This window comes from Ailuropoda melanoleuca, chromosome 4 (assembly GCF_002007445.2).
Source record: "Ailuropoda melanoleuca isolate Jingjing chromosome 4, ASM200744v2, whole genome shotgun sequence".
In the NCBI taxonomy this organism is placed as follows: Eukaryota; Metazoa; Chordata; class Mammalia; order Carnivora; family Ursidae; genus Ailuropoda; species Ailuropoda melanoleuca.
This window is the reverse complement of record NC_048221.1, coordinates 59,318,933-59,343,728: the sequence shown is the minus strand read 5'-3', so window position 1 is coordinate 59,343,728 and position 24,796 is coordinate 59,318,933. Positions and strand designations below refer to the sequence as shown.

Sequence of the window (24,796 nt, the reverse complement as noted above, 5' to 3'; positions counted from 1 at the left end):
GGGCTAATGGGACAAACTCTTCTACCGTGTGCTACCAGTGGGTGGGTTAGGATTTAAAGCAAAGGCCTCTCTCCTCTCATGTCCAAAAGCATTCGCTATAGACATGATGTGCATTTGGATGGTTGGCAAGTTAGAAGCCTCAATTTCAATGGCCCTGATGGGGAGTAACACAACCCTTCTAATAGAGAAGCCTGGTAAATCCCAAAAGAGTTAGGGGCTTGAAAACAAGCAAAGTTTCCTAGAACTATGAACCAAATAAACAGATTCACAGAGCTCAATCCTTCTGAAAGTCAAGGAAAAACTGCTGTCTCTTTGCTTCCCTCCCTCAAAATGGAAGCCTTCCTCTTTGGAAGCTGGGGATAGTACATACTTCATTTGGGCATTCTACTCGGTCTGTTGTACTGACTACCCCATAAATTGATATCATTTGAGTGTAGTGCAAAACAACAGACTTCACTGGAAGCTGTGCAGCAGGCTGTGGCATGCTTGCGACCTTGAGGGCTCCATATCTCTAATAACCACTTTGAACCAGAAGTCTTGTGACTGATGATTTTGTTGATGAGAACTGGGGAAAGGGAGGCAGCCTCCCTGTGGAAGTGCCTCTGGGGTTTTGGACTCAGTGCCTCCCTGTCAGGGTTACCAGGTCCAGCCCTTCTGAAAAGCAGCTATTAGCTTGCTACAGAGCTGTGGTCAAAACTGAATGACTGACCCATGTAAGCCTTAAAAATCTCTGGCCCAATATCCCATTTTTGGGTAACTCAACTCAAACTCTATGACTGAAAATGTGAACAGGGCTCACAAAACCTTGCTGTTATTATCAAATGTAAATGACATGTTCAAGAACAGCCAGGCTGGCCCCGCAGACATCCAGGCTTCACAAAAAAAAGAGGCAGCTATTTCTCTGAGGAAAATTTTGCCATCTACTCAGTCATGTGAGCTATTTTACTGGCTCATTGGACCCTCGAATTCACAGAGTCCCCTAAATCCTGAATCTGGTTTGGCTAAGCTAAAACTCAGTGGTTTCCCCTGGACTGAGGCCACTGTTCAACCTCAGTGCCAGCACTACAACACCAAAAATGGGTGTGGCACCTCCACCCAGAGGACAGAACTCAAGGTCCTTCTCAGAGCTCTGGCTAATACTCCCTGATGAACCTTGCTTTGCGTTTACTGACTCTTGGGCTTTTGCCAGTGGCCCAGACATCTGCTCTGCCACTTTGAAAACTGCAGATTGGCAGATTAAAGACACCCCTTTTTGAGGCCATGAACTGTGGAAACAAATTACAGCGGCTGACTAAACTTTCTGGGGCCCTCGTGTAGATGCCCACAGAAAGGGCCCATTCTCTGATGACACTGCTAGGAATCAAGGTGCTAATTGGGCCTGCACTGCTCTGGTTGCAACTACCCTGCTGCTTGGAGCCATCATCATACCAAACATGACAGCACATCCACCATCACAGAAAAGGCACAGCGGGAAGAGCTGTTTCTGTTGAGGCTGCCTCTGCATTCCAGACCTGTGACTCCTACCCAAAGTTGGCCTGGCTGTCTCCTGGCAGAATGACATTTAACATCCCCGACCCACCGCCTCCCACACCTCAGGCTATTTCTTGATGATGCCTCATCACTGATGACACTTTATCAGGTTATGGAGCTGTTGCTTCAGCCCAATCAGCCAACCACAGTCACTCTGTTGTGACCCCTGAGACCACTATGTGTCACGTGTTTGGTTTTCCGGACAATTTGCAACTTGACCATAGTACACCATTTATCAAAAAACTTATTTACAACAGGTTGACAAGATATTCAATGGATCTTCTGTACTCCCTGCCATCTACAGGCATTTGGTATTCTTTTTTTTTTTTTAAAGGTTTTATTTATTTATTCGACAGAGATAGAGACAGCCAGCAAGAGAGGGAACACCAAGCAGGGGGAGTGGGAGGAAGAAGCAGGCTCATAGCGGAGGAGCCTGATGTGGGGCTTGATCCCATAATGCCAGGATCACGCCCTGAGCCAAAGGCAGAAGCTTAACCGCTGTGCCACCCAGGCGCCCCTGGCATTTGGTATTCTTAAGCACTGAAACAGCCTCCATAAAAATCAACAAGGTTTTTGACCACTGCCCTGTATCTTGGTCTGCATACCTTACTAAGGCAGTTGGTCACTAAATGCGACTGTCCCTAGAAAAAGATCATTTCTGCTCTGCCACATCCTGCGTAATGATCAGGATGAAAGCTTGGCAGTTTCTTAAAAAATTAAGCATATGCTTACCATAGAGCCCAGCAAATCTAACTTCTAGGTATGTACCCTAGAGAAATAAAAACTTGTGTTCACACAAAAACCTGTACATGAAAGTTATAGTAAGCCTATACATAATCACCTAAAACTAGGAACCCAAATGTCCTGCAATTGGTGAATGGATAAGAATTACCGTATATCCATATAACGAATATTATTTAGCAACAAAAGGGAACAAATTATTGCTAAATGAAACAACTTGGATGACTCTCAAAGGCATTTTGCTAAGAAAAAAAGGCACTCTCAAAGGTTGCATTCTGCATCTTTCCATTTAGATGATATTCATGAGACAACAAAACTACAGTGATGAAGAATCAATATGCAGGTTGCCAGTGATTAGGGATGGAAGGGGTATGTGGCTAAAGTGGAGTAGTATGAAGGAATTTTGGGGGATAGTAAAGCTGTTCTATAGCTTAACTATCCCAGAGATTCATGAGTCTGTACATGTATTAAAATTTGAAGAACTGTATGTCAAAAGAAAAGTCAATTTTACTGAATGTTAATTGAAAAAAATAAAAGGTAGGGAGGACTACAGTCTTCAAAAAAGTCAATTTTTTAAATTCTTTTTTTAAATCGAGATATAACTTTCAAAATATAACATTTATTAGTTTCAGGTGTACAATGTTGTATATATTGTGAAATGATCACCATGGTAAATCTCGTTAACATCTGTCACCATAGACAAAAACAATTCTTTCTTGTGATGAGAACTTTTAAGACCACTCTTTTAGAAACTTTCAAGTATGCAATACAGTATTATTAACTATAGTCACCATGCTGTACATTACATTCCCATGATAAATAATAACTTATACCTGGAAGTTTGTACCTTTTCACCACTTTTACCCATTTTACGTGCTCCCCATCTCCTGACTCTGGCAACTACCAATCTGTTCTCTGTATCTGTGAGCTTGGTTGTTTGAGGGGGTTTTGATAAAATGTCAAAAATAGAAAAGAATTAACCAAAGTGTCAATTTTATAGACCAAGAAATGTCTGTAGAAATGTTCCAGATTAAAGATGACTAAAGAGACATGACAATTAAATGCAATATGACCCTAGATCAGATCTCATACTGGAAGGGGGAAAATATAGCTAGAATCCTTCATAGTAATAGACAGAACAAACATCACTGTAGTTGCAGGTCTAAGCTTACTCAAAACCTGGAAAAAATTGATTAGTGAGCTTAAGTTCCATTCTGCTGACTCAAGTAATAGATTCAATTAAGTATTCATAGAGTCCCTGTTACATACAGGGCAACAGAAAGTCCTCTTTTCCTCCAAAGACTGCTCAAAGTCTTGAGTTTTTCTAATTCTACTTGCCAAACTATTTATTCACTCTTCTTTAATAGTTTGCTGTCATAGAAACATTAAAATGTTTGATGGCTTTTAGGAGTTAGTTGCTAGTTTTTGAAAAGTTGTCTGAGATTATTTTTCTAGTCCCCAAGAAAGTCACTCATTTTACAACACTGCACAATGTCCAGATTTATGGATATATTCTCAAGTCAGCTCATTATAGAGAAATAATTTGTGTTTTTCTCAAGTTTGCAAATTTTTCCTCCTAAGATATGCATAATGCTGTTACAAGTAACAGTAAATCCCAACGCTAACTGGCTCACTTAGCAGAGATAATTTATTGATTCACTCATCATAGATTGATCAGCACTCCAGCTTTATTCTTCTGTGACTGTCTTGGTTCTGCCTCTTTCATCATAGTGGCAGATGTCTACCAACAGCAATCAGGGCTGTATGTTTCTTCAATCATATTCAAAGAAAGAGAAAACATTATCACTAAACCAAAATATTAAACAGAAGTCCCAAATGTCACCAACCTTACATCATGCACTATCCCTGAATCAATCCCAGCCAAAGACTAGGTACTACACACTATCAAAGAAGAACAGTGGGGAGGACACTATACTGTCTGCAATAATTCTTCTTTCTCTATTAGTTATATATCTCTCTCTTTACTTAGTAACAATTAACTACCATTTATTTGGTACATACCGTAGGCTGCCTCTTCACATCCTTACAGCCGGATCAAACTCCAGGGAACTAAGTTGTATATTCCAATTACCTCAGTTAATGAGCTCTGTTGTAAACATGATGGGAAAGTAGGGATGACAGCAAACCATTTCAGCAAACAGATGGGCCAATCAGGACACAACAGCAGCTTTGGCCACTCAAACAGCAAATCTAATGGTTGTGCCCTCAGAAGTAAGGATCCTTGCTCTCTTCTTTTGTTTGGTGTCTTCCCCCATCTCTGTCCCAACTCCCTGAGAGAGGCTGTCTCTTTTGCTTCCTACCGCATCAGCATGAGTTCAGAGCCCTCTTAGGTAGAGCTCCCTGGGGGGCCTCCTCACAGCCTCGAGAGCCAAGAAATGCCTGCTTCAGGGGAAGGGCCATCCTTGGCTCCATCAGCTCCCGTGGGAGCTCACACGGCACCCTGCTGGACCACATCTGCCTAAGAAACCCCTCGAAATCAAGCTGTCTGACAGGCATTCTGAGGCTTCCCCTAAAGAGCAAGGTAACTGGCCTTTCGGGATGCCTACCCCCCAATACAGTACTCCCATCATCCTTACAGGATTTTAAGATATGGAAAACGAGTCCCTGAGGGGTAATTTCCCCAATTCTCATAGCTAATAAACGGCAGTGGCAGGATTCAAACCTATCAGGGTTTGTGTCACTCAACACCAGGTTTTGACCCCGCCCCGTGAACTCGCGAAAACCTCCGCCTCCCCGGGTTAAGCCGCCGCCGCAAAGGCGGGAATGGGGGCTGAGCTGGCAGCCGGCGGGGCGGGGCGCGCGCGGGGACCCGCCTCCCGGAGCTGAAGCGGAAGCGGAAGCGTCACCGGGCTGTAGCCCTGGAGACGCGAGGGGGGCCTCCCCGAAGAAGTGCAACCTTTAACCTGCAGCCGAGGGTACGTCAGAGGCTGCCGCAGACGGAAGTGCGGAGCTGCCGGGCTCCTGGGCTGCTTGGCCACTGCGGGCCGGCTGCCATGGAGGTAACGCTGCCGTGGCGGCCGCACTGGGACCGGGGCCCACCACCTCCGTGCCGGGCCTTCCCGCGCCGCGGTTTGGGACTCGGGGATCGGCGCGGTGTGAGGGCTTGGCAGCCTCCGCCCCGCGCCCCGGAGCCCCGCGCTGCCCTGGTCTCTCCCCCTTGCCTCAAACTCAGCCCCTCACGATTACCTGGCCCCTTTACAGCCAGGCTGTGTACGATTTGCCACAGAGACAGACCCCTCCTTCCCTAATTCTTTTTCATCTAGGAGTTTCCTACACTTGATTCCACGGAAAGGCTTTTACCTATAAAGGTTCCAACATGCCGTCTGGAATTAGGAGGAGTTCTGACACCGAGGTTTGATTTTGTTTTGCAGGATCCTGTTCAAGATGGTGTGGCTTCACCAGCCACCCCTGGGACCGGGAAATCTAAGGTGACGAGAATACAGTACTTGACTAGCGGGCTCACCGAAGAGTGGAAGGGTGATGAATGGGGAACTTTGGCATGGGGGGGGGTGACCTATTTAAAAGAAATCCTTCTCCAAGGGATCTCAATTTTAATTAATTCAGTAACCAATATGTTTTTTTTTTTTTTGGAAGTTTCCTGCTATGAAAAGAGTTGACTTTTTGTTTACTTCCTGCTCCTGGTTAACATTGCCGAGAGATTCTGTAGTTTTTCAAACATTGAACAGAGCAATCTAATTTATGAGGATTTATGTAGTGTAGTGGAAAGAGCAGTGACATAAGTAGGAGTCAAGAGACTCCTTGACGATGTAAAAAAGAGAGTTGAATGAGGTAATTTTTATGGTCCCATACAACATTTAATAGTCAATGATTCTAAAAGGATAGTGGTTTATTGCTTGCATACTGAGTGTTTGGCACTTACCTGAACACTTGGTTACCTTTATTATCCGGGTTTTACAGATAAGAAAACTGAGCCCAGGGGTTAAGTAATTTCCCTGATTTCTTAAAAAAAAAAAAAAAAAACTTAATGCACCCTGATTTGTCTTGTTACTATAATTATGCTTACATATTTTCATATAGCCAAAGACTTACTTCGGCCTTGAACAGAATAATTTTACAGCTCCAAGGAACTTTAGAATTAGTCCCAGTCCCCTAATTTTACAATTAAATCAAAATCCAGGAAGTGTCTTAACCTAAACAAGAATATATGTACATAAGAGGATATGTGCTGTTTTTTACATCTCATCGTAATTGCTTAACTAGTAGCTATTGAGTTGATGTTGCATTAGCTACTTTTTAAAAATGTGGTTTGGTTGACATAAAGAATTATTCAGTAGGGTATTTTTAGGGAGGCATTATGTTTGTGTGTGTGTGTGTGGTATAATAGAAACATGAGTTATAACAAACTGGTAACATCATTACATCTTTCAGCTGGAAACATTGCCCAAAGAAGATCTTATCAAGTTTGCCAAGAAACAGATGATGCTAATACAGAAAGCTAAATCCCGATGTACAGGTATTGAGTTGAAAATATTCATCTTCACCACAGTCTCACTGAAACATTAAAAATAGTAGGTTTTTAATAGTATATTACCTTAATTTGTTTAAATCCAATAAAATTTTACTAAATATAGTGAACTCTATTATTTAACATTCTAACCATTTGCCTGTGAAATTTTTTTTTTTTACCATTTCACATCTCTAACCTGCAGTTATCTTTGAATTACTAAAGTGGAAGAGGATCTTAAAAAAAAATTTTGTTAAAATTAAGCACTTTTTTTTTTTTTTACTTCATTTGGATTGTATATTGATCTGAAAAAACATTTTTTTTTCTAGAGCAATCAGTTGAAATGTTAGAGACATAAGGTTGTGTGCCCAAAGAGGTAAAAAGAGGCCTCAAGTTAAGTAATAAAGATTTCCATTCCTGGAATGTTGAAGTATATTTATTTGTTGAAGCTGATTGATTGCCTGTTTACCTTTATATTCCAAAAGGATGTAGATATTAGTGTCCTTTTTAATATGTGTGGTGAGGCCATGAATTTCCAATGACTAACAAATGTTAACTGCCCAGCCTGAAAGCCGAAATTTATTTTCTACTAGAAAAGGTCAAATTGTGTTTAGGGAGATTGGATCAGCTTGTGATAAAGAAGTAATATGTTTGGAAAGGTGTTCTAGGCTCCAGACCTAGACATGAGTTAATGAAATAGGTTAGCATTTATGTTTAACATGAGGTTAGTTGTTGCTCTAAGATTAGCAGTAAGAAATTATTTACAGCTAAAATATGTCTGGGATTTGCTTCATAAGTATCAGGATGGGTAAGAAGAAAGGAAAAGGGAGAAGTGAATACAGGTTGGGATGAAATAAGGGTCCATGTAATAATTGCTAAATTAAGGTGACGAGTGTATTACTTTTCTTATTTGTCTGGAGTTTTCCATAAGAAAAAGAAAAAGAAAAGGTAATAATGGATAAAGTTAATACTTTCTCAAAATATCTGCTGCTTAAATGTATTCTAATTTATAGGGGTTTGGTTTTGGTTTTTTTTAAGGATGTATTTATCACTTTAGACAGTTATTTTCTTCATTTCTGAACTTGAATTTTTTTAATAATTATTTAGAATTGGAGAAGGAAATTGAGGAATTGAAATCAAAACCTGTTGCTGGAGGAACTGATGATATTATTAAGGTAATGCAACAGTTGCAAATATTGCTTTAATTTTAATAGAGAAAATGTCTAATGACAAATCAAATTTCCTTTAAAGCTGTCAGTCTGCCAGAGCCCTATCTGGCTTTCTGTCCCTATTTTTCCACTTCCTCCCTGCCCTTGGTTAAGTTTTTAACCTCTCTGGTTGCCTGTAAAAAGAGTTAAATGATCTCTCTGTCCCTTTCTGTTCTAAAATGAGTGTTCTCCTCTCCCATCTTCATCCCACACACTCTGTAATTAGGGGGTTGCCTTAATCACAGCCTGCTCTTCCCTCTCCCCCTCAGAAGACCCATGCTCCAGACTTTGATGATCATTTTTAGGCTGATATATACATATAATCTGTTAATAGACATATGTCCTTGAATGTGACTACTGACATTTCTAGCTCTTTAGGGAAAGAAATATTCACCCATTTTGCTTGTCTTCATATTCATATTCAGACCAAATACCCTTGCCTGGACAACCAGTGACATAGCACTGTTTTTCAGGACTTTTAACTTCAGAGACTCTTCAGTTTTCCAGTTTCCTTTATCTTCTACATTTGTCAGCCACCAGTGACTTCTAGTTCCCTCAGGATAACACTGCGGTTTACCAGTAGGCTTTCTCCATTTCCATGGCTATATGGTAAATGCCTCGTGTCATACTTTACTTTTTTTGATACCTCCCTAACCAGGCTCTCTTTTCTCTTTTCAGTTTTGCATACTCTTACTAGATCAGAGGGTACTGTTTTTATTGTGTTATTCCCTGTCAAAGAAGTTGAATTGGTTGTTCTTATTTACATGCCCTTAATGCTGACTAAATAAATGCCTCTTCCACCCCCAGTTTGGCCTAACCTTCTTTAGAGTTTCTTTTACTTCTCAAAGCTCTGCAGTAATTATTTTCGTTTTCTGTATTTATAATTTGAGTCTTGGTATCTGTTCTTTGATCATAAGTTTATAAATTATCTTATTTTCTTACTAGGGGGCTCCCAACTTGTGAGCAGTGTACAATTGAAGGACTCCCAGATAGTTACTATAAGAGAGCTTTAAATCCTGATGCATATCACACACTATTGCTTTGTTCTTTATTTAGCTAAGACAGTATATGAAGCACACATAGTGGGCACAAATACCATTCGGATTCACTGATTTACTTAAGTATTAGTGAATTCATAGTAGATTTCTTTGCTTATTTGGCTATTTTGTGTTTTCTTAATCAGTGATAGCTGAACTAAAACTACTTGATATTTACCTAAAAGTATTGACTCTAGAACCAGCCACCCTGATTCAGATCTTTGGGTCCTGCCGCATACTAACTATTTGGCCATAGCTAAGTTTCTTTCCTTTCAGTTCCTTCACTTATAGACTAGAGAAAATAATAACTACTTTTCATAGAGGTGTTATATTTTGAGTTAATACATGCTTAGCATTTAAAATTGCATCTGTCACATAAGTTCTCAATAATGTATTGTAGGGACACCTGGGTGGCTCAATCGCTTAAGCGTCTGCCTTCACAGCTCGGGTCATGGGATCAAGTTCCACATTGGGCTCCCTGCTCAGCGGGGAGCCTGTTTCTCCCTCTCTCCACTTCCCCTCCTTTGCACTCCCCTCCTTTGCTCATACTCTGGCTATCTCTCTCTCAAATAAATAAATAAAACCTTTAAAAAAAATAAAATAATTTATTGTACTAATATGTTAGTGGCATATTTTATTTATGAGGGTATTTAATACATACACACTAGAAGGGCATTTTTGTATTTGAAGAGAGAATCACAGAGGCTTCTTTCTAATTTAGTATCAGTTAACTCTTAGCCCTTGAAATACTTGTTATACAGTTGCGTTCTAGAATATCTAAATATCTGCCCCTTATTTCCTCGTTTGAAAAACAGGAATAATAATCCATATTTTCCATGTCAAAATTTGAGGTGTATGGTATTACAGGGAACTTTTATGCTGCTTCCAAATGCAAGGAGAAGGTGAAAACTGGATATTAAGATCCGCAACTAATGAATCATCGAACTTTACATCAGAAACCAGGGATGTACTGTACGGTGACTAACATAATATAATAAAAAAAAATTTTTTAAAAACTGACGTTAAGAGAATGGGATTTCTAGTACAGTCACCCTTGTTACTATCTCTTTGCTGGAATCAGATCTGTGTTTGCTAAAAATAACTGTCCATTCTGTGCCTCTAACCTTCAAGGTTTTTTACGGCTGTTTCAGTTATAATCTCCTAAATTTACTGAATGTATTTAGAATGTATTTAGACTTCCCCTGATATTTACCAAGCAGAAGTTTATATTGCAATACATTATGTAATGTGAAAAACTAATTTTAAAACTAAAATTGTTTTAACCAAAGTAATATATGATTTGCAAATAATGCTAATAAGTAAAGAGCTTATTATAATACTAAATAACTTGTGGGAATTATTTCTGTGTTTGTTTTTTAAGTCAGGTTTTTTTTAAGATTTTCTTTTTTTTTTTTTTTTATTTGATAGCGATAGAGACAGCCAGCGAGAGGGAACACAAGCAGGGGGAGTGGGAGAGGAAGAAGCAGGCTCCCAGCAGAGGAGCCTGATGTGGGGCTCGATCCTGGAACTCTGGGCTCACACCCTGAGCCGAAGGTAGACGCTTAACAGCTGACCACCCAGGCGCCCCTATTTCTGTGTTTCTAAATTATATAGTTATACTGCGATTCCTTGATTTATTCATTTTAGACATTTAGCTATTAACTTGCTGTTACAGCAGATGAAAATTTAGCTGTCTTTCACAACAACTCCTACTTTCCAATGGTCAAATAGATAAAATAATCTTTTCCGTTTTTTCTTGGACCACTTCCTTCTAGAGCTTTCTGTCCTGCATTGATTTGTTCTGGTCATTCTCTAGGTCTGCCTCACAGTTTTCCTGGAATTGGCCTGGAATTGGCCTTGTGCCGTTCTCATATGAATTTGTACACTGCTTTCCCTGTTTGTTAGGTGACATGTCATTGATTTTTTGGTTAACCTCATCTTTGTAGAGCATGTCCTTCTGTAGCATTCTAAGAACGGATGTATGGGAGGAAAAATGTTGTCATCCCATATTTTAAAATGTCTTTATTCTACCCCTGTCTGAATAATAGCTATAACTTTATATAAAACTAAATTTTCTGCATCTGTTTTGTTTTTGTTAAAGTTTTTCTTTATTTCATGTAAGTTCAGAGGCAAGCAAATCAAGGGTGATAGTGGATTATTTAGGATTTTAACATTTATCTAGATTTTAACCTGTAGGATTAACTTTATCTGGATTCATTGTGAATTGGATTTATGATTTTCCTGTTTGTAAAGTCCTCGGATATTTGTGTCAAGTTATGCAAATTTTATAGTATAACTTGGGAATTGCTTCTTTTGTCTAAACAAGTTCTTATTTAATTGGGATAATCTGTTCTTTGAAATTTTGATGGAATTCACCTGTAAAATTTTTCCTTCTGTTTTCTTTAGTGGACTAAGCCACTAGCTTGATTTTTAAGTAGTTCTAGTATTAATTATGCTTCTTAATTTTTTTCTTGAATTAATGAAGCTATATTTTTCTAGCAATTTTTATTCCTTTCATTTCAGTTTTTAATATTGTTGCCAAATAGTTGTTCGCAATATTCTCTTTAACTCTTTAATCTCTGATTTATATGTAGTATGTTTCCTTTTTATTTTTATGATTGTGACTCTTCTTTTGGTCAGTCTGCTAGAGGTTGTTTCATTTGCATTTTTTTCAAAGAACTGACTTTTGTTGATTTAGTTTCTGTTTCATTAACTTCCTGTCCTATTTAATTTCTTCAGAGAATAAACCTGTCTCTGAGGAAGACAGGACATGGGGGATTTCTTGCCTATTATTCTAACCACTCCCTATTCAGATTTTCGACCAATCCCCAATTTCTGAATCCCTTAACAGTATCTGGGGCCTCCAGTTTCCAAGCATTTAGTTTTCTAGAGTATTTGCCAGCTTCTCATATGTGTTTTTTTGTGAAGGTACTGTAAGTTATACTTTCCTCTTTCTAATTCAGTTCTTCCTCTACTTTTCAGTTTTCAGAAAATATGGTGAAATTTCCCATATCCTCACTTCTTTTCTCCTTTTCTCTTTGTTCTTGTGTATAGACCTTTGTAAGTCTTTTATCCTTACTTTACTGGTTTGAAAAAGATGAAGAGAAAATTATGCATGTGATCAATCCACCATGTTTAACCTCAGGCAAATAAATCATCCTGTTCCAAAACAGGCATTGACTGAACGTCTGGATGCCATTCTTCTGGAAAAAGCAGAAATTGAGCAACAGTGTCTTTGTCTGAAGAAAGAAAATATTAAAATGAAGCAAGAGATTGAAGTAAGGCAACAATTTAATGTTTGGTTTTTTATTTATTAACTGATATAGTTATGAATTTTAGAGCTAAGACCTTACCAAGCATCTGATATGGTGATTTTAATAATTTACAAGAAAACAAATTGATATCAAAAAAGAAAAATAATTAAAATCGCCTGGCTACATAGAAATGGAGCCAACATTGTTGCATTGCTTAATCTTCCTTATTGCTATGTCATTCTTTATTGAAAATTAATAAAGATTACTTATTTTGTGAACCAATACTTAAGTAAGTTGATTCTCACACATACTCTAAATAATCATTATCTGTTCAGTTCTAGAATACTCAATTGTCTATTAGGTCTGGGCTAATTTTCTCCAAAAGTCCCTTATTATTTTACTCAGGAGATACTAATTAAAGTCTTACGACTTAATGCAATTTACATAATTTATCACTTTTTAAAAGGAAATTAAACTCGGAGATTTCTTATTTTTTAGTTATTTGTGTTTTGGGTTTTTTTAGGTATTACTTTGAATGACATATTTAATACTGCTTATGTGCAGTATATTGTCATACTTAAGGTAGTCACAGCTTGCGCAGAATGCTTGGAACCTCAGTATCATATTTGTCTATGTACATTTTTGCTCACTTCCTTTTCTAATTAGCCTGTGGCTAATATTTTTCCTGAAGGCAGGTGTTTCTGTCTTAAATAATTTTTGTGTGCTTGTTTTTATAATAGGATTCTATAACTAAGATGGAAGATGTGCGCAAGGAGTTTGAACAATCGCAAAGGAACTATGTGAAAGAAATTGAAAATCTGAAAAATGAATTAATGGCAGTACATTCCAAACACAGTGAAGATAAAGCTAGCTTGCAGAAGGAACTGGAAGAAGCAACCAAGAAACAATTAGAACTTTCTGAACAACTTAAATTTCAGGGTGACTGTGAAGATAATGCTAAAAAACTACAAGAGGAGATTCAGAATATCAGGCCAGCCTTTGAGGAGCAAATTTTATATCTGCAAAAACAGTTAAGAGCTGCCACAGATGAAAAGGAGAAAGAAATTACTCATCTCCAAGAAGTCATTGAGGCTAACTCCCAGCATTACCGAGAAGATGTTAGTAGTTTGCAAGAAGAGCTTTTGCAATTGAAAGCTACACACCAAGAGCAGGTTAAAGAATTGATGTGCCAGATTGAAGCATCTGCTAAAGAACGTGAAGCAGAAGTAAATAATTTAAACCAGCTAAAGGAGAATTTAGTCAGACAACATGAGGCAAGTGAGAACATTCAGGAGAAATACGAATGTGAATTAGAGAATGCGCCAAATGCAAACCACGAAAATCAGATGGGTCCCTTGGTCTCGCAAGAAGATGCTTTTGTAGAACAAGTAGTAAACGAAAAAGTCAAACATTTAGAAAATACCTTAAAAGAACTGGAGTCCCAACATAGTATTTTAAAAGATGAGGTGACTTACATGAATAATCTTAAATTAAAACTTGAAATTGATACACAACATATAAAGGATGAGTTTTTTCATGAACGGGAAGACTTGGAGTTTAAAATTAATGAATTGTTGCTAGCTAAAGAAGAACAGGGCTGTGTAATTGAAAAATTAAAATCTGAGCTAGAAACTTCAAATAAACAATTTTGCTATGCTGTGGAACAACATAACAAAGAAGTACAGAGTCTTAAGGAACAGCATCAAAAAGAAATATCAGAACTAAATGAAACATTTTTGTCAGGCTCAGAAAAAGAAAAATTAACGTTAATGTTTGAAATACAGGGTCTTAAGGAGCAGTGTGAAAACCTACAGCAAGAAAAGCAAGAAGCAATTTTAAATTATGAGAGTTTACGAGAGATTATGGAGATCTTACAAACAGAACTGGGGGAATCTGCTGGGAAAATAAGTCAAGAGTTTGAATCAATGAAGCAACAGCAAGCATCTGATGTTAATGAACTTCAACAGAGGCTCAGAACTGCTTTTAATGAAAAAGATGCTCTTCTTGAAACTGTGAATCATCTCCAGAGAGAAAATCAAAAGTTATCCCAACAAGAATTAGTACCAGAACTTGAAAATACCATAAAAAGTCTTCAAGAAAAGAATGAAGTATGTTTAGTTAGTCTCAGTCAGAGAGATACCATGTTGAAAGAATTTGAAGCAAAGATAAGTTCTCTTACTGAGGAAAAAAGTATTTTCATAAGTGAAATAAAATCTTCTCATGAAGAGATGGATAATCTCCATAAAAAATGTGAAAGGGATGAAGGATTGATCTTAGAACTTAGGGAAAAAGTGGAACAAACTAGCCAGTACAACAGTGAACTAGAACAAAAGGTAAATGAGTTAACAGGAGAACTAGAAGAGACTTTAAAAGAAAAGGATCAGAATAACCAAAAACTAGAAAACCTTACGATTCAATTAAAAACTATTTATGAAGACCAGGAAGCACTGTCATCTGAAGTGAAGTCTCTTTATGAGGAAAATAATAGATTAAGTACAGAAAAGAACCAGTTAAATAGGGATTTGGAAGCTCTCCTGTCCCAAAAAGATTTTATTCTTAAGGAACACATTTCTGAATTAGAGAAGAAACTGCAGTTAATAGTTGCAGAACGAGATAATTTAAGTACACTGCTTGAAAATGAGCAGGTTCAGAAGTTATTTGTCAAAACTCAGTTATATGGTTTTCTTAAGCAGACGGAGTCCAAAATTTCAGAAGAAAACGAGCAAGATGTTGTGAATGTCCTGCAAGCTATAGGTGAATCCTTAACTAAAATAAATGAGGAAAAATACAACTTGATTTTTCAATATGATAAAAGGGTAGCAGAATTAGAAAAAAAGATTGAGTGCCTTCAAGAAGAGAACATGGTTCAGTGTGAAGAAGTTCGGTCTTTACTAAGAGACCATGAACAAGAGAAAGTTCTCTTAAGGAAAGAGTTAGAAGAAACGCTGTCACGTAAAGAGGCCTTGCAGTCCGATCTTCTAGAAATGAAGAATGCTAATGAAATAACAAGACTCGAAAATCAGAATCTTTTAAGTCAAGTTGAAGAAGCCTCTCAAAAATTAGGTAGCAAAAATGAAACCCATAATGTAAAAGAACAATGTTTTGTAAAGGAACTTGAAAATCTGAGGCTATCACTAGAACAAAAAGAAGCTGAATTACAGGATGTGAGAGCAGAGTTGTTATCTTTAAAGGTACTATTATTTCAGTTTTATTAATTTAAATCTTAATTTTAGTCCTAGATTCTAGAAAATATATACATTAAATTTTTATACTTTGAAGTCAGTAAATTTTCATCATTTAAGCTCAAATGATAATTTTCTGAAAGTACATTAAACATTTTCATGTTGTGTATCCTCTATCCACATTGGTCACTTTTTGATTTTAGATCATTTTAGAATCTTGATCTTGCATAAGATTAAATGATTGAAGGGTTAAATGTCTTGGTCAAAATTGTGCAACCAGTCACCACCAAAACTACAACATGAGAAAGACTTGAATTTCATTCTTGTGTGATATACATAACACCTTTCTTAAAGAGCACTGTTGAGCAAAAAAGTGGGCTATTGCAGTATTTAACTTTAGCCAAAATTTTAGATTTTTCTCCAAAAATTTATGAAAGTATGACAAACTATAATCATTTAATCTTTCCCTTATTGCACTGTGTTTGATATGTGTCAGGTTGTTCATCTTGGCCTTGGATACTACTATTTTTTTATAGTAAATACTATATGCATGATAAGGTCAGTATTGCCTGGTCTATCAAGGTAAGAAAAATAACTTCATCAAATTGCTTTTTATGTGAATATTCTTTAATGAGGATTTTCTCATGCTTGACCTGATGGCCAGTTCATTGTGGGGAATGAAGTGATTTTCTTTTTTGTTTTTTCTGTAAAATCTAGGATTTCTTAGAGAAATCATCTGTAGAAAATGATCAAACTTCTTTAGTAAAAGAGCTGGAAGAAAAAATAGGTAAGTTTGGTTTTGCATATGTTGTTGCAATGAATTACACAGATTCTTCTAGTGTTAGAGTCTATTGAGAAATGTAGTAACCAAGTAATGTGTTGTTAAATCATAATAACTATCTATCTCTTTCTAATGTCCCCATTCTTTCTCTGGGCCATCTGTTTGCCTTCCCTTCCAAAATTACCACTTTCTTATTTAATCCAAAGGACTGATGTGATTCCCTTTATAAATGGTTCCATGAGTGTTTTGGGATTTTTCATTCATTTAGCAAACTTTATTTGAATGCCAGGCTACGGTAATAGCAAAGTGATTAAGATACAGACCATGTCTTCAAAGAGTTCAGTGCCACATGGGGCTGTTATTGCAGTAGTTTGAGGTGTGAACAAGATGGAGTGCTGGCACTGCAGGGAGGCATGATTAACTGTCTGTCTTGAGTTAGGAAAAACAAAACAGAATAGCCTGTTCTTTTATTGTGTCTTGAAGAATGAGAAATTTGACAAGAGAAGAGGCAGGAGGGAACAGCAAATGCATGTATGTTAACATATATAACATCAAGGAGCATACCAAGAAGTTCCTGGAGAGGTAGGAGTCCCTTCACAAAAGCAATAGAATGTGTGCAGAGCAGTTGGGACTTTTTCCTAACGCATCTTCATCATACTAACATTGTGGGGTAGTTATTTTATTCCCATTTAAAAATGAAGAAACAGGGGCGCCTGGGTGGCACAGCGGTTAAGCGTCTGCCTTCGGCTCAGGGCGTGATCCCAGTGTTATGGGATCGAGCCCCACATCAGGCTCCTCTGCTAGGAGCCTGCTTCTTCCTCTCCCACTCCCCCTGCTTGTGTTCCCTCTCTCACTGGCTGTCTCTATCTCTGTCGAATAAATAAATAAAATCTTTTAAAAAAAAAAAGAAATTAAGACCAATGAAGTGCAGGTGATGGAAGTGTTTCAAGAGGGAACAAATATTTAACCATGGCAAATGCTGGTATAGGTCAAGTAATGTTAGTACAATGAACTAATCATTAGATTAAGCAACATAGAGGTCATTGGTAACTTGATAACCTGTTCTGTGATACGCTAAGGCCAGAGCCTGATTGAAATGAATTCAAGAAAAAAAAACGGGGGAAGAGAAATTTGAGCACATGTGTACACAACTCTTACACAGAGTTTTGCTATACAAGAAAGAGAGGAGACAATATCCAGATGGGAAGTGTGACAATTTGCCTTTGTGTGTGTGTGTTGTTTCACCAGTCCTTTTGTGACCTCTTCCCATCCTCTTTGGTGCTTCCACTGTTTGCTCTTGGCTTTAAAGCTCTTGATATTTTCCTTATTGCATGCTGGGAAAAAAATCCATTAAGGGGATTTGCTGCACAAGAAAGAGGGAGCATTGCCGCACTGATGCCTGAGTCAGTGAGAAGGTATAGAATGAAACGCAGAAGTGGAACAGCTGGCCAGTGCTACACACACAGACAGAACAGCCATCTGTAGCAGCAGAGGAAGGCAGAGGCTGTGAGCACAGGTGGCATATAGATTAACGAGCAAGGACAGAAATTCAGGTTGTAACTTAAACAGAAATAGCGGGAAGTAAGATCTGGAACACGGGAGTTGAAATGAGGAGATGGCTAAAGACGTTAAGGGAGAGATTAGGATTGGATATGTAAAACACATTATGGGTTTAGTTGTAAAAATCACACCTACCAACCAAGAGGAATATGTCTATGGAGCCTAAGTATTTAACTGTGTCTGATATTTCCCCCTCCGTGACCCCAATTTGCAGATTGCCAACGAAAGTCCTACAGTACTTGAGTTTCTAGGAAATCCTTTTTTTTTTTTTTAAGATTTTCTTTATTTATTTGAAAGAGAGAGAGGACAAGTGGAGCTGGGGAAGGGCAAAGGGAGAGGGAGAAGCTAACTCCTCGCTGAGCAGGGAGCTCTATAGGGGGCTTGGTCCCAGGACCCTGAGATCATGACCTGAACCAAAGGCAGACCCTTAACCAGCTAAGCCACCCAGGTGCCCTGTAGGAAATCTTCTAATGTTAAAGGAGTACTAACACCCTCTCCAATTTCTAGCTGCTTATGAAATGATGTTTAAGAAAAGTAGGCTATTTTGATAGATTGCAGGAAATGGACATTTTTTACGTTGTTTGCCTTGCTTAGGTAATGAATAAGCTTTCACTTAAAAAAAATTAATGTTTTTGTTACTTATTTCATTACTTTTAATTCCAACTTACAGATTTTGTGTTCCTGATTAAAGGTCACTTTCTAAGGCTAAAGTAAGTAAATTATTTGGATTTTTTTCCTTTTGTGTTCATATATAATTCTTTCATTTTGTGTTTTTAGGATATCTGGAAAAAGAATCCAAAGAGAAAGAGGAAAAAATAAATAAGATAAAACTGGTTGCTGTGAAGGCAAAGAAAGAACTAGATTCTAGCAAAAAAGAGGTAAGGAGACTTAAAAATGCAAGATTCAAGAAACTTACATGTTAGAAAATCTACTTTTTCTGTCCATAAAAAACTTATTATCATATATTTACAATAGGCCCAGACTCTACGGGAAGAACTAGAATCTGTTCGATCAGAAAAGGATCAGTTGTCTACTTCCATAAAAGATCTCATTCAAGGAGCAGAAAGCTATAAGGTAAAAATAGTTATTTTAATAGCAAGTTATGTTTGTTACTTCTAAGTTAAGGAATGTACTAGAAATGTAAAACTCCTATCCATAATGCGTCACCTTGTATTTTTTAGTAAATCCTTTTTTCTATTTTTTTATGTAATGTGGTAGCATCCTAGTATCAAAATTTTAAGTGTCTAAGCTTTAAAGTTCCTTCAAGCTATTATTTTTTTTTAAAACTGAAATTCTGTTTTGGGATTTCCTAATAAAATAAGTAACAAAAAAGATGGTTATTATTACTGTTATTATTTTATATTCTGGCCAAGTGAATAAACTTGAAGTTCAAGCAACAGGTTTGAAAAAGAAAGTAAATTCATTATTTGGAGGTAATAATGCTTGTCAACCTAACATGAGAATCTATTATAAAAAAAATAAAATGAGAATGCAATGACATCATTAAATGTAAGATAAATACTATTACATTCTTTTATGTATCTGCTCAGCAAATATTTATACAGTCAGGCTGAATACTGAGTTCCAGGGAGATGCTGTCAACCAAATACACTAAATTCCTGCCCTCTTAGAACTTAATTCCAGTGGCAATAATAGATAAGTATAAAAAAATATGAGAAACTTACTGGTAGAACAATATAGGTGGGTGGTAGGGACAAGAGAGTAAGTCAAGTGGGATAGATTGAAAGAAGAAAATTCCGTAGTAGCCAAAAAATAAAATTTTTGGAATAACTTTAATGAGAAAATTTGGCCTTTATGAAGAAAACTGCAAAACATATATATGGCAACTATTATTATTTGAAATACTAGTTTTCAGGTTGTTTTACATGTTCCAAAACAATTTCACTAAACTAGGATTTTTTTGATTGGGCAATCTTGTTCTAAGTTTCAATGGAAAATAAGCTCACAAGAGTAGTTAATACTTTTTAAAGTGAAAAAAAGAAAATGGACATCTTGCTTTAGCAGATGCTAAAATTTATTATGAAACCATAATAATGTGATACAGGTCTGATGTAAAAATAAGACATTAACAGAAGACAGAGATGTCTGCATAACAACAAATACTTCTAGGCCAGGCTCTCTTCTAAGCACTTTACATATCTTAATCACACTTAATTCTCAAAAGAACCCCAAGAAACATGTTATTAATATTGCCAGTTTACATGTGAGGAATCGAGGCACAAAGAGATTAAGAGACTCAAATCACAGAGCAGGTAACATAGTAAAGCCAGTCTGGTTCCAGATCTGTTCTAACACCAACTAAGCTATGCTATATAGTACTCCAGTAAGATTTGAAAACAGAAACCAACAAAGAAAGAATTCAGTAACTACTTTAGAATAATTTAGTCAGATTTTTACTTCACTCCCACACACCAAAATAAATTCTAGGTGGATTTAAAGAGTTTCGTCAAATGTGAAAGGATTTTTAAAAACCTAGTATAAGACATTTAATCATTTGAGTTCTGGATATGAAATATGTTTCTAAACTTAAGCAATTGAAGTTACAAAGAGAAAGATAGACTGAACTATAATAAAATATAAAATTAACATGAAAATATGACGAGATTAATATCCTTAATATATAAAAGTATCTGACAAATTCATTTTTTAAAACACTTATTTGAAATTTAAATATAGGCTTGTCTTTCGTGAGGCATTAGCAACTTGGTTCTTTCAATTTTAAGAACCCCATACTGTATTTATATCCTCCATGGGTAGACCAATATGCCAAATTCTTTGTTTAAAATACAGATTTCAAAAGACTGAAAAAGAATAGAATATCAAAGAACTGTGAGACAAGATCAGAAGGTATAACCACATAATGAGAATACTCATAGGAAAAGACCTGCCTTTCAACAAGTAAAATAAAGAGTTCTTTGGAAAATGATATAGGTTAGACTCAGAGAAGGCGACATGATATTGAAGAAGAACAAAATGGGAGGATTAACCTGACCTCAAAACTTACTATAAGACTACAGCAATCAAGACAATGTGATATTGGTGGGAAAAAAAGACAAATAGATCAGTGGAACAGAATAGAGAATCCAGAAATAGACCCACATAAATATAGTCAACTGTTCTTTGACAGTGGAGCAAAGATAATCTTTTCAAAAAATGGTGCTGGAACAAGTGGACATGCACATACAAAACAAAGCATCTAGACACAGACCTTATGTCCTTCACAAAAATTAACTCAAAGTGGATCACAAGCTTAAATGTAAAATGTAAGACTGTGAAATTCCTAGAAGATAACAGGACAAAATCTAGATAAATTTGGGTATGGCAATGACTTTTTAGATAGAACACCATGAAAAAATTGATAAGCTATATATACTTCGCTTAAATTACAAATTTCTCTTCTGTGAAAGATATTATCAAGAGAATGTGAAGGCATTTACTGGGAGAAAATATTTGCAAAGGACATATATCTGATGAAGGACTGTTATCCCAAAATATGTAAAGAACCGCTAAAACTCAACAGTAAGAAAACAGAAACCTGATTTTAAAAATGGGCCAAAAACTTCACAGATACCACACCAAAGAAGATAAAGAGATGGCAGATGAGCATATGAAAAGATACTCCACACCATAAGTCATCAGGGAAGTACAAATGAAAACAATGAGATAACCACTGCACACCTATTAGAATGGCCAAAATCTGAAACCACAAACACCACCAAATGCTGACAAGGACATGGAGCAACAGGAACTCTTATTTATGAGCTCTGGTGGGGATGCAAAGCCATTTGGGGAGAAGTTTGGCAGTTTCCTACAAAATTAAACATACTCTTACCATACAATCTAGTAACCATTTGTATCTACCCAATGCTCTTGAAAACGTATATCCACACAAAAACCTGCACATAGGTGTTTAAAGCAACTGTATTTATAATTGCCAAAATTTGGGAACAAACAGAGTGGCCTTCGGTAGGTGAACAAATAAACTTGTACATTCAAACAATGGAATATATTATTCAGCACTAAAAAGAAATGAGCTATAAAGCCATGAAAAGATGTGGAGGAAACTTAAATGTATACTACTACCAAGCAAAAGAAGCCGATCTAAAAAGTCTACGTAATGTATGATTCCAACTATATGACATTCTGGAAAAGGCGAAAGTTAAAAAAATCAATGGTACCCAGGAATTTGGGGGAGGAAGGGATAAATAGGTGGGGAGAAAAATGGAAAAAGGAAAAATGAAAATAGGTAGGAAAATCCTCTGTGAATTTTTAGCTTGTGAAACTACTCTGTATGATAATCTATAATGGTGGATGTATGTCATTTTAAATTTGTCCAAACCTAGAGGATTAGAACACCAATGTAAAGTAGGGTAATGAACCCTAATATAAACTATGGACTTTGGAGGATGATGTATTATTGTAGGTCATCAGTTACAATAAATGTACCACTGTGGTGGGGCTTGTTGATAATGTTGGAGGCTCTGCATTTGGGGTGGAGGGGTAATGGGAAATCTCTGTACCTTCCTCTCAGTTTTGGTATGAACCTAAACTGCTCTTTAAAAAAAACAAATGAAGTCTCTTAAAACATTTTTAAAAATAGGTTTTATAGTTGTAAAATTTTCTCAATCTTTGAGTAAAGTAAGGTTCCATTTGTGATGAAACATCAGGATGTAAGATTAAATCAGCAGTGCCAGTACGTTTAAGAATGGTGATCACGAAAAACAAAGCAAAGCTGGAGACATCACAATTCTGGACTTCAAGCTATATTGCAAACTGTAATCATCGAGACAGTATGATACTGGCAAAAAAACAGACACACAGATCAATGGAGCAGAATAGAAAACCCAGAAATAGACCCACAACTATATTGTCAACTAATCTTCAAGAAAGCAGAAATGAATACTTAATGGAAAAAAGACAGTCTCTTCAACAAATTGTTTTGGGAAAACTGGACAACAACTTACAAAAAATGAAACTGGTAAGAAAGTGGTTTCTTACACTATACACAAAAATAAATACAGAATGGATGGAAAACCTAAATGTGAGACAGGAAACCATCAAATCCTAGAGGAGAACACAGGCAGCAAGTTCTTTAACCGCAGCCACTGCAACTTCTTACTAGACATGTTGCCGGGAGCAAGGGAAACAAAAGCAAGAATGAACTATTGGGACTTCATCAAGATAAAAAGCTTCTGCACAGCAAAGGAAAACGAAACTAAAAGGCAACCTATGGAATGGGAGAAGGTACTTGGAAATGACATATCTGATAAAGAGTTAATATCCAAAATCTATAAAGATCTTATCAAACTCAACACCCAAAAAATAAATAATCCAGTTAAGAAGTGGGCAGAAGACATGAACAGACATTTTTCCAAAGAAGACTTCCAGATGGCTGGCAGATACATTTTTTTTAAAGATTTTTATTTACTTGTCAGAGCACGCACAAGCAGGGGGATCAGCAGGCAGAGGGAGAAGGAGGCTCCCCACTGAGCAAGGAGCCTAACACAGAACTCGATCCCAGGACCCTGGGATCGTGACCTGAGCTGAAGGCAGACACTTAACTGACTGAGCCACCCAGGCATCCCTAGCCAGATACATTTTAAAAAGATGGTCAGCATCATTCATCCTCAGGGAAATACAAATCAAAGCCACAATGAGATACCACCTCACTCCTATCAGAATAGCTAAAATTAACAACTCAGGAAACAACAGATGTTGGTGAGGATGTGGAGAAAGGGGAAGCTCGTTCACTGTTGGTGGGAATGCGAACTGGTGCAGCCACTCTGGAAAACAGTATGGAGGTTCCTCAAAAAGTTAAAAATAAAACTACCCTAGGACCCAACAATTGCACTACTAGGTATTTACCCAAAGGATACAAAAATACTGATTCAGAGGGGCACATGCACCCTGATATTTATAGCAGCATTATCGACAATAGCCAAACTATGGGAAAACCCCAAATGTCCATTGACGGATGGATGGAAAAAGATGTGGTATGTATACAATGGAATGTTACTCAGCCACCAAAAAGAATGAAATCTTCCCATTTGCAACAATGTGAATGGAGCTAGAGTGTATTCTAAGTGAAATAAGTCAGAAAAAGACAAATACCATATGATTTCACTCATATGTGGAATTTAAGAAACAAAACATGAACATAGGGGAAAGGAAAAAGAGAGAGGGATGCAAACCATAAGAGACTCTTAACTGTAGAGCACAAACTGTGGGTTGATGGGGGGAGGTAGGTGGGGGGTAGGCTAAATGGGTGATGGGTATTAAGGAGGGCACTTGTGATGAGCACTGGGTATTATGTGTAAGTGATGAATCACCAAATTCTACACCTGAAACCAATTTTACCATATATATGAGCTATTATTTAAATTGAAAATGAAATTTTTAAAAAAGAATGATGATTGCTTTTTGTAGAAACAGACTTATAACTGAGCTCCATTAGGTTCCTTAGCATCAATATTAGGATGCTGAGTAATTTTGTGGATTCCTTATGAATTTGGCCAATTTCTTTTTTCACTGTTCATATCACTTATAATAATCATCTGTATCAGTTTTTTTAAAGATATGAACACGCAATGGTTGTGAAGGGATGATAATTTGTAATTATTCCTTGCTGAGAAGAAGCATCAGCATATGCATCAAGGAAATTAGACCATTGCATGCCTGGGATTCATTTTTTTCCAACTCTCCCCTTAGGAATAATATATGATTATAGTCAGAATTTCCTGTAGAGAGCCATTATTTACTAGAGTCAGCTTTGGTATTCAATTTTTGCAGCCCTTGACAGCTATTAGAACCATAGTGAGTAAAAACAAAGAAGACCAGATAGAGTTTAAGAAGATAAAGATCTCTGATCTGTAGAGATAGAGGAATCTGCACAAATACCAAACAAGCATGGTATCTTCTCTCCATGGAAAAGAAGACAAATGATTTCTCAATATGCCAGGAAGTAGCAGAATCCTCAGACAAATAAACATGGACACA

General features: G+C 37.0%; 1 protein-coding gene and 1 long non-coding RNA gene across 5 annotated transcripts in view; one reads left to right on the top strand and one right to left on the bottom strand.

Annotated features, from left to right (window-relative positions):
* The window catches only part of LOC117801942, a 111,577-nt gene extending 106,472 nt beyond the window's left edge, over positions 1-5,105 (bottom strand). For both annotated transcript variants that reach the window (XR_004624811.1, XR_004624810.1), the window contains exon 1: positions 4,294-5,105. This is a non-coding gene — a long non-coding RNA (uncharacterized LOC117801942). The remainder of the gene's footprint in view (positions 1-4,293) is intronic.
* A 12-nt stretch (positions 5,106-5,117) lies between these two features.
* The window catches only part of GCC2 (GRIP and coiled-coil domain containing 2), a 53,967-nt gene continuing 34,288 nt past the window's right edge, over positions 5,118-24,796 (top strand). Inside the window, exons 1-9 of one of the 3 annotated variants that reach the window (XM_019810072.2) lie at positions 5,118-5,207; positions 5,664-5,720; positions 6,682-6,766; positions 7,865-7,932; positions 12,176-12,280; positions 12,997-15,447; positions 16,156-16,225; positions 18,557-18,657; positions 18,755-18,853. In XM_019810072.2, coding sequence (XP_019665631.1) covers positions 6,730-6,766; positions 7,865-7,932; positions 12,176-12,280; positions 12,997-15,447; positions 16,156-16,225; positions 18,557-18,657; positions 18,755-18,853 — 2,931 coding nt within the window. In that variant the 5' untranslated portion in view covers positions 5,118-5,207; positions 5,664-5,720; positions 6,682-6,729. Of the gene's footprint in view, positions 5,292-5,663; positions 5,770-6,681; positions 6,767-7,864; positions 7,933-12,175; positions 12,281-12,996; positions 15,448-16,155; positions 16,226-18,556; positions 18,658-18,754; positions 18,854-24,796 lie in introns of those variants that run through there. The other 2 variants (XM_011237410.3, XM_034658911.1) reach the window with 2 other exon arrangements.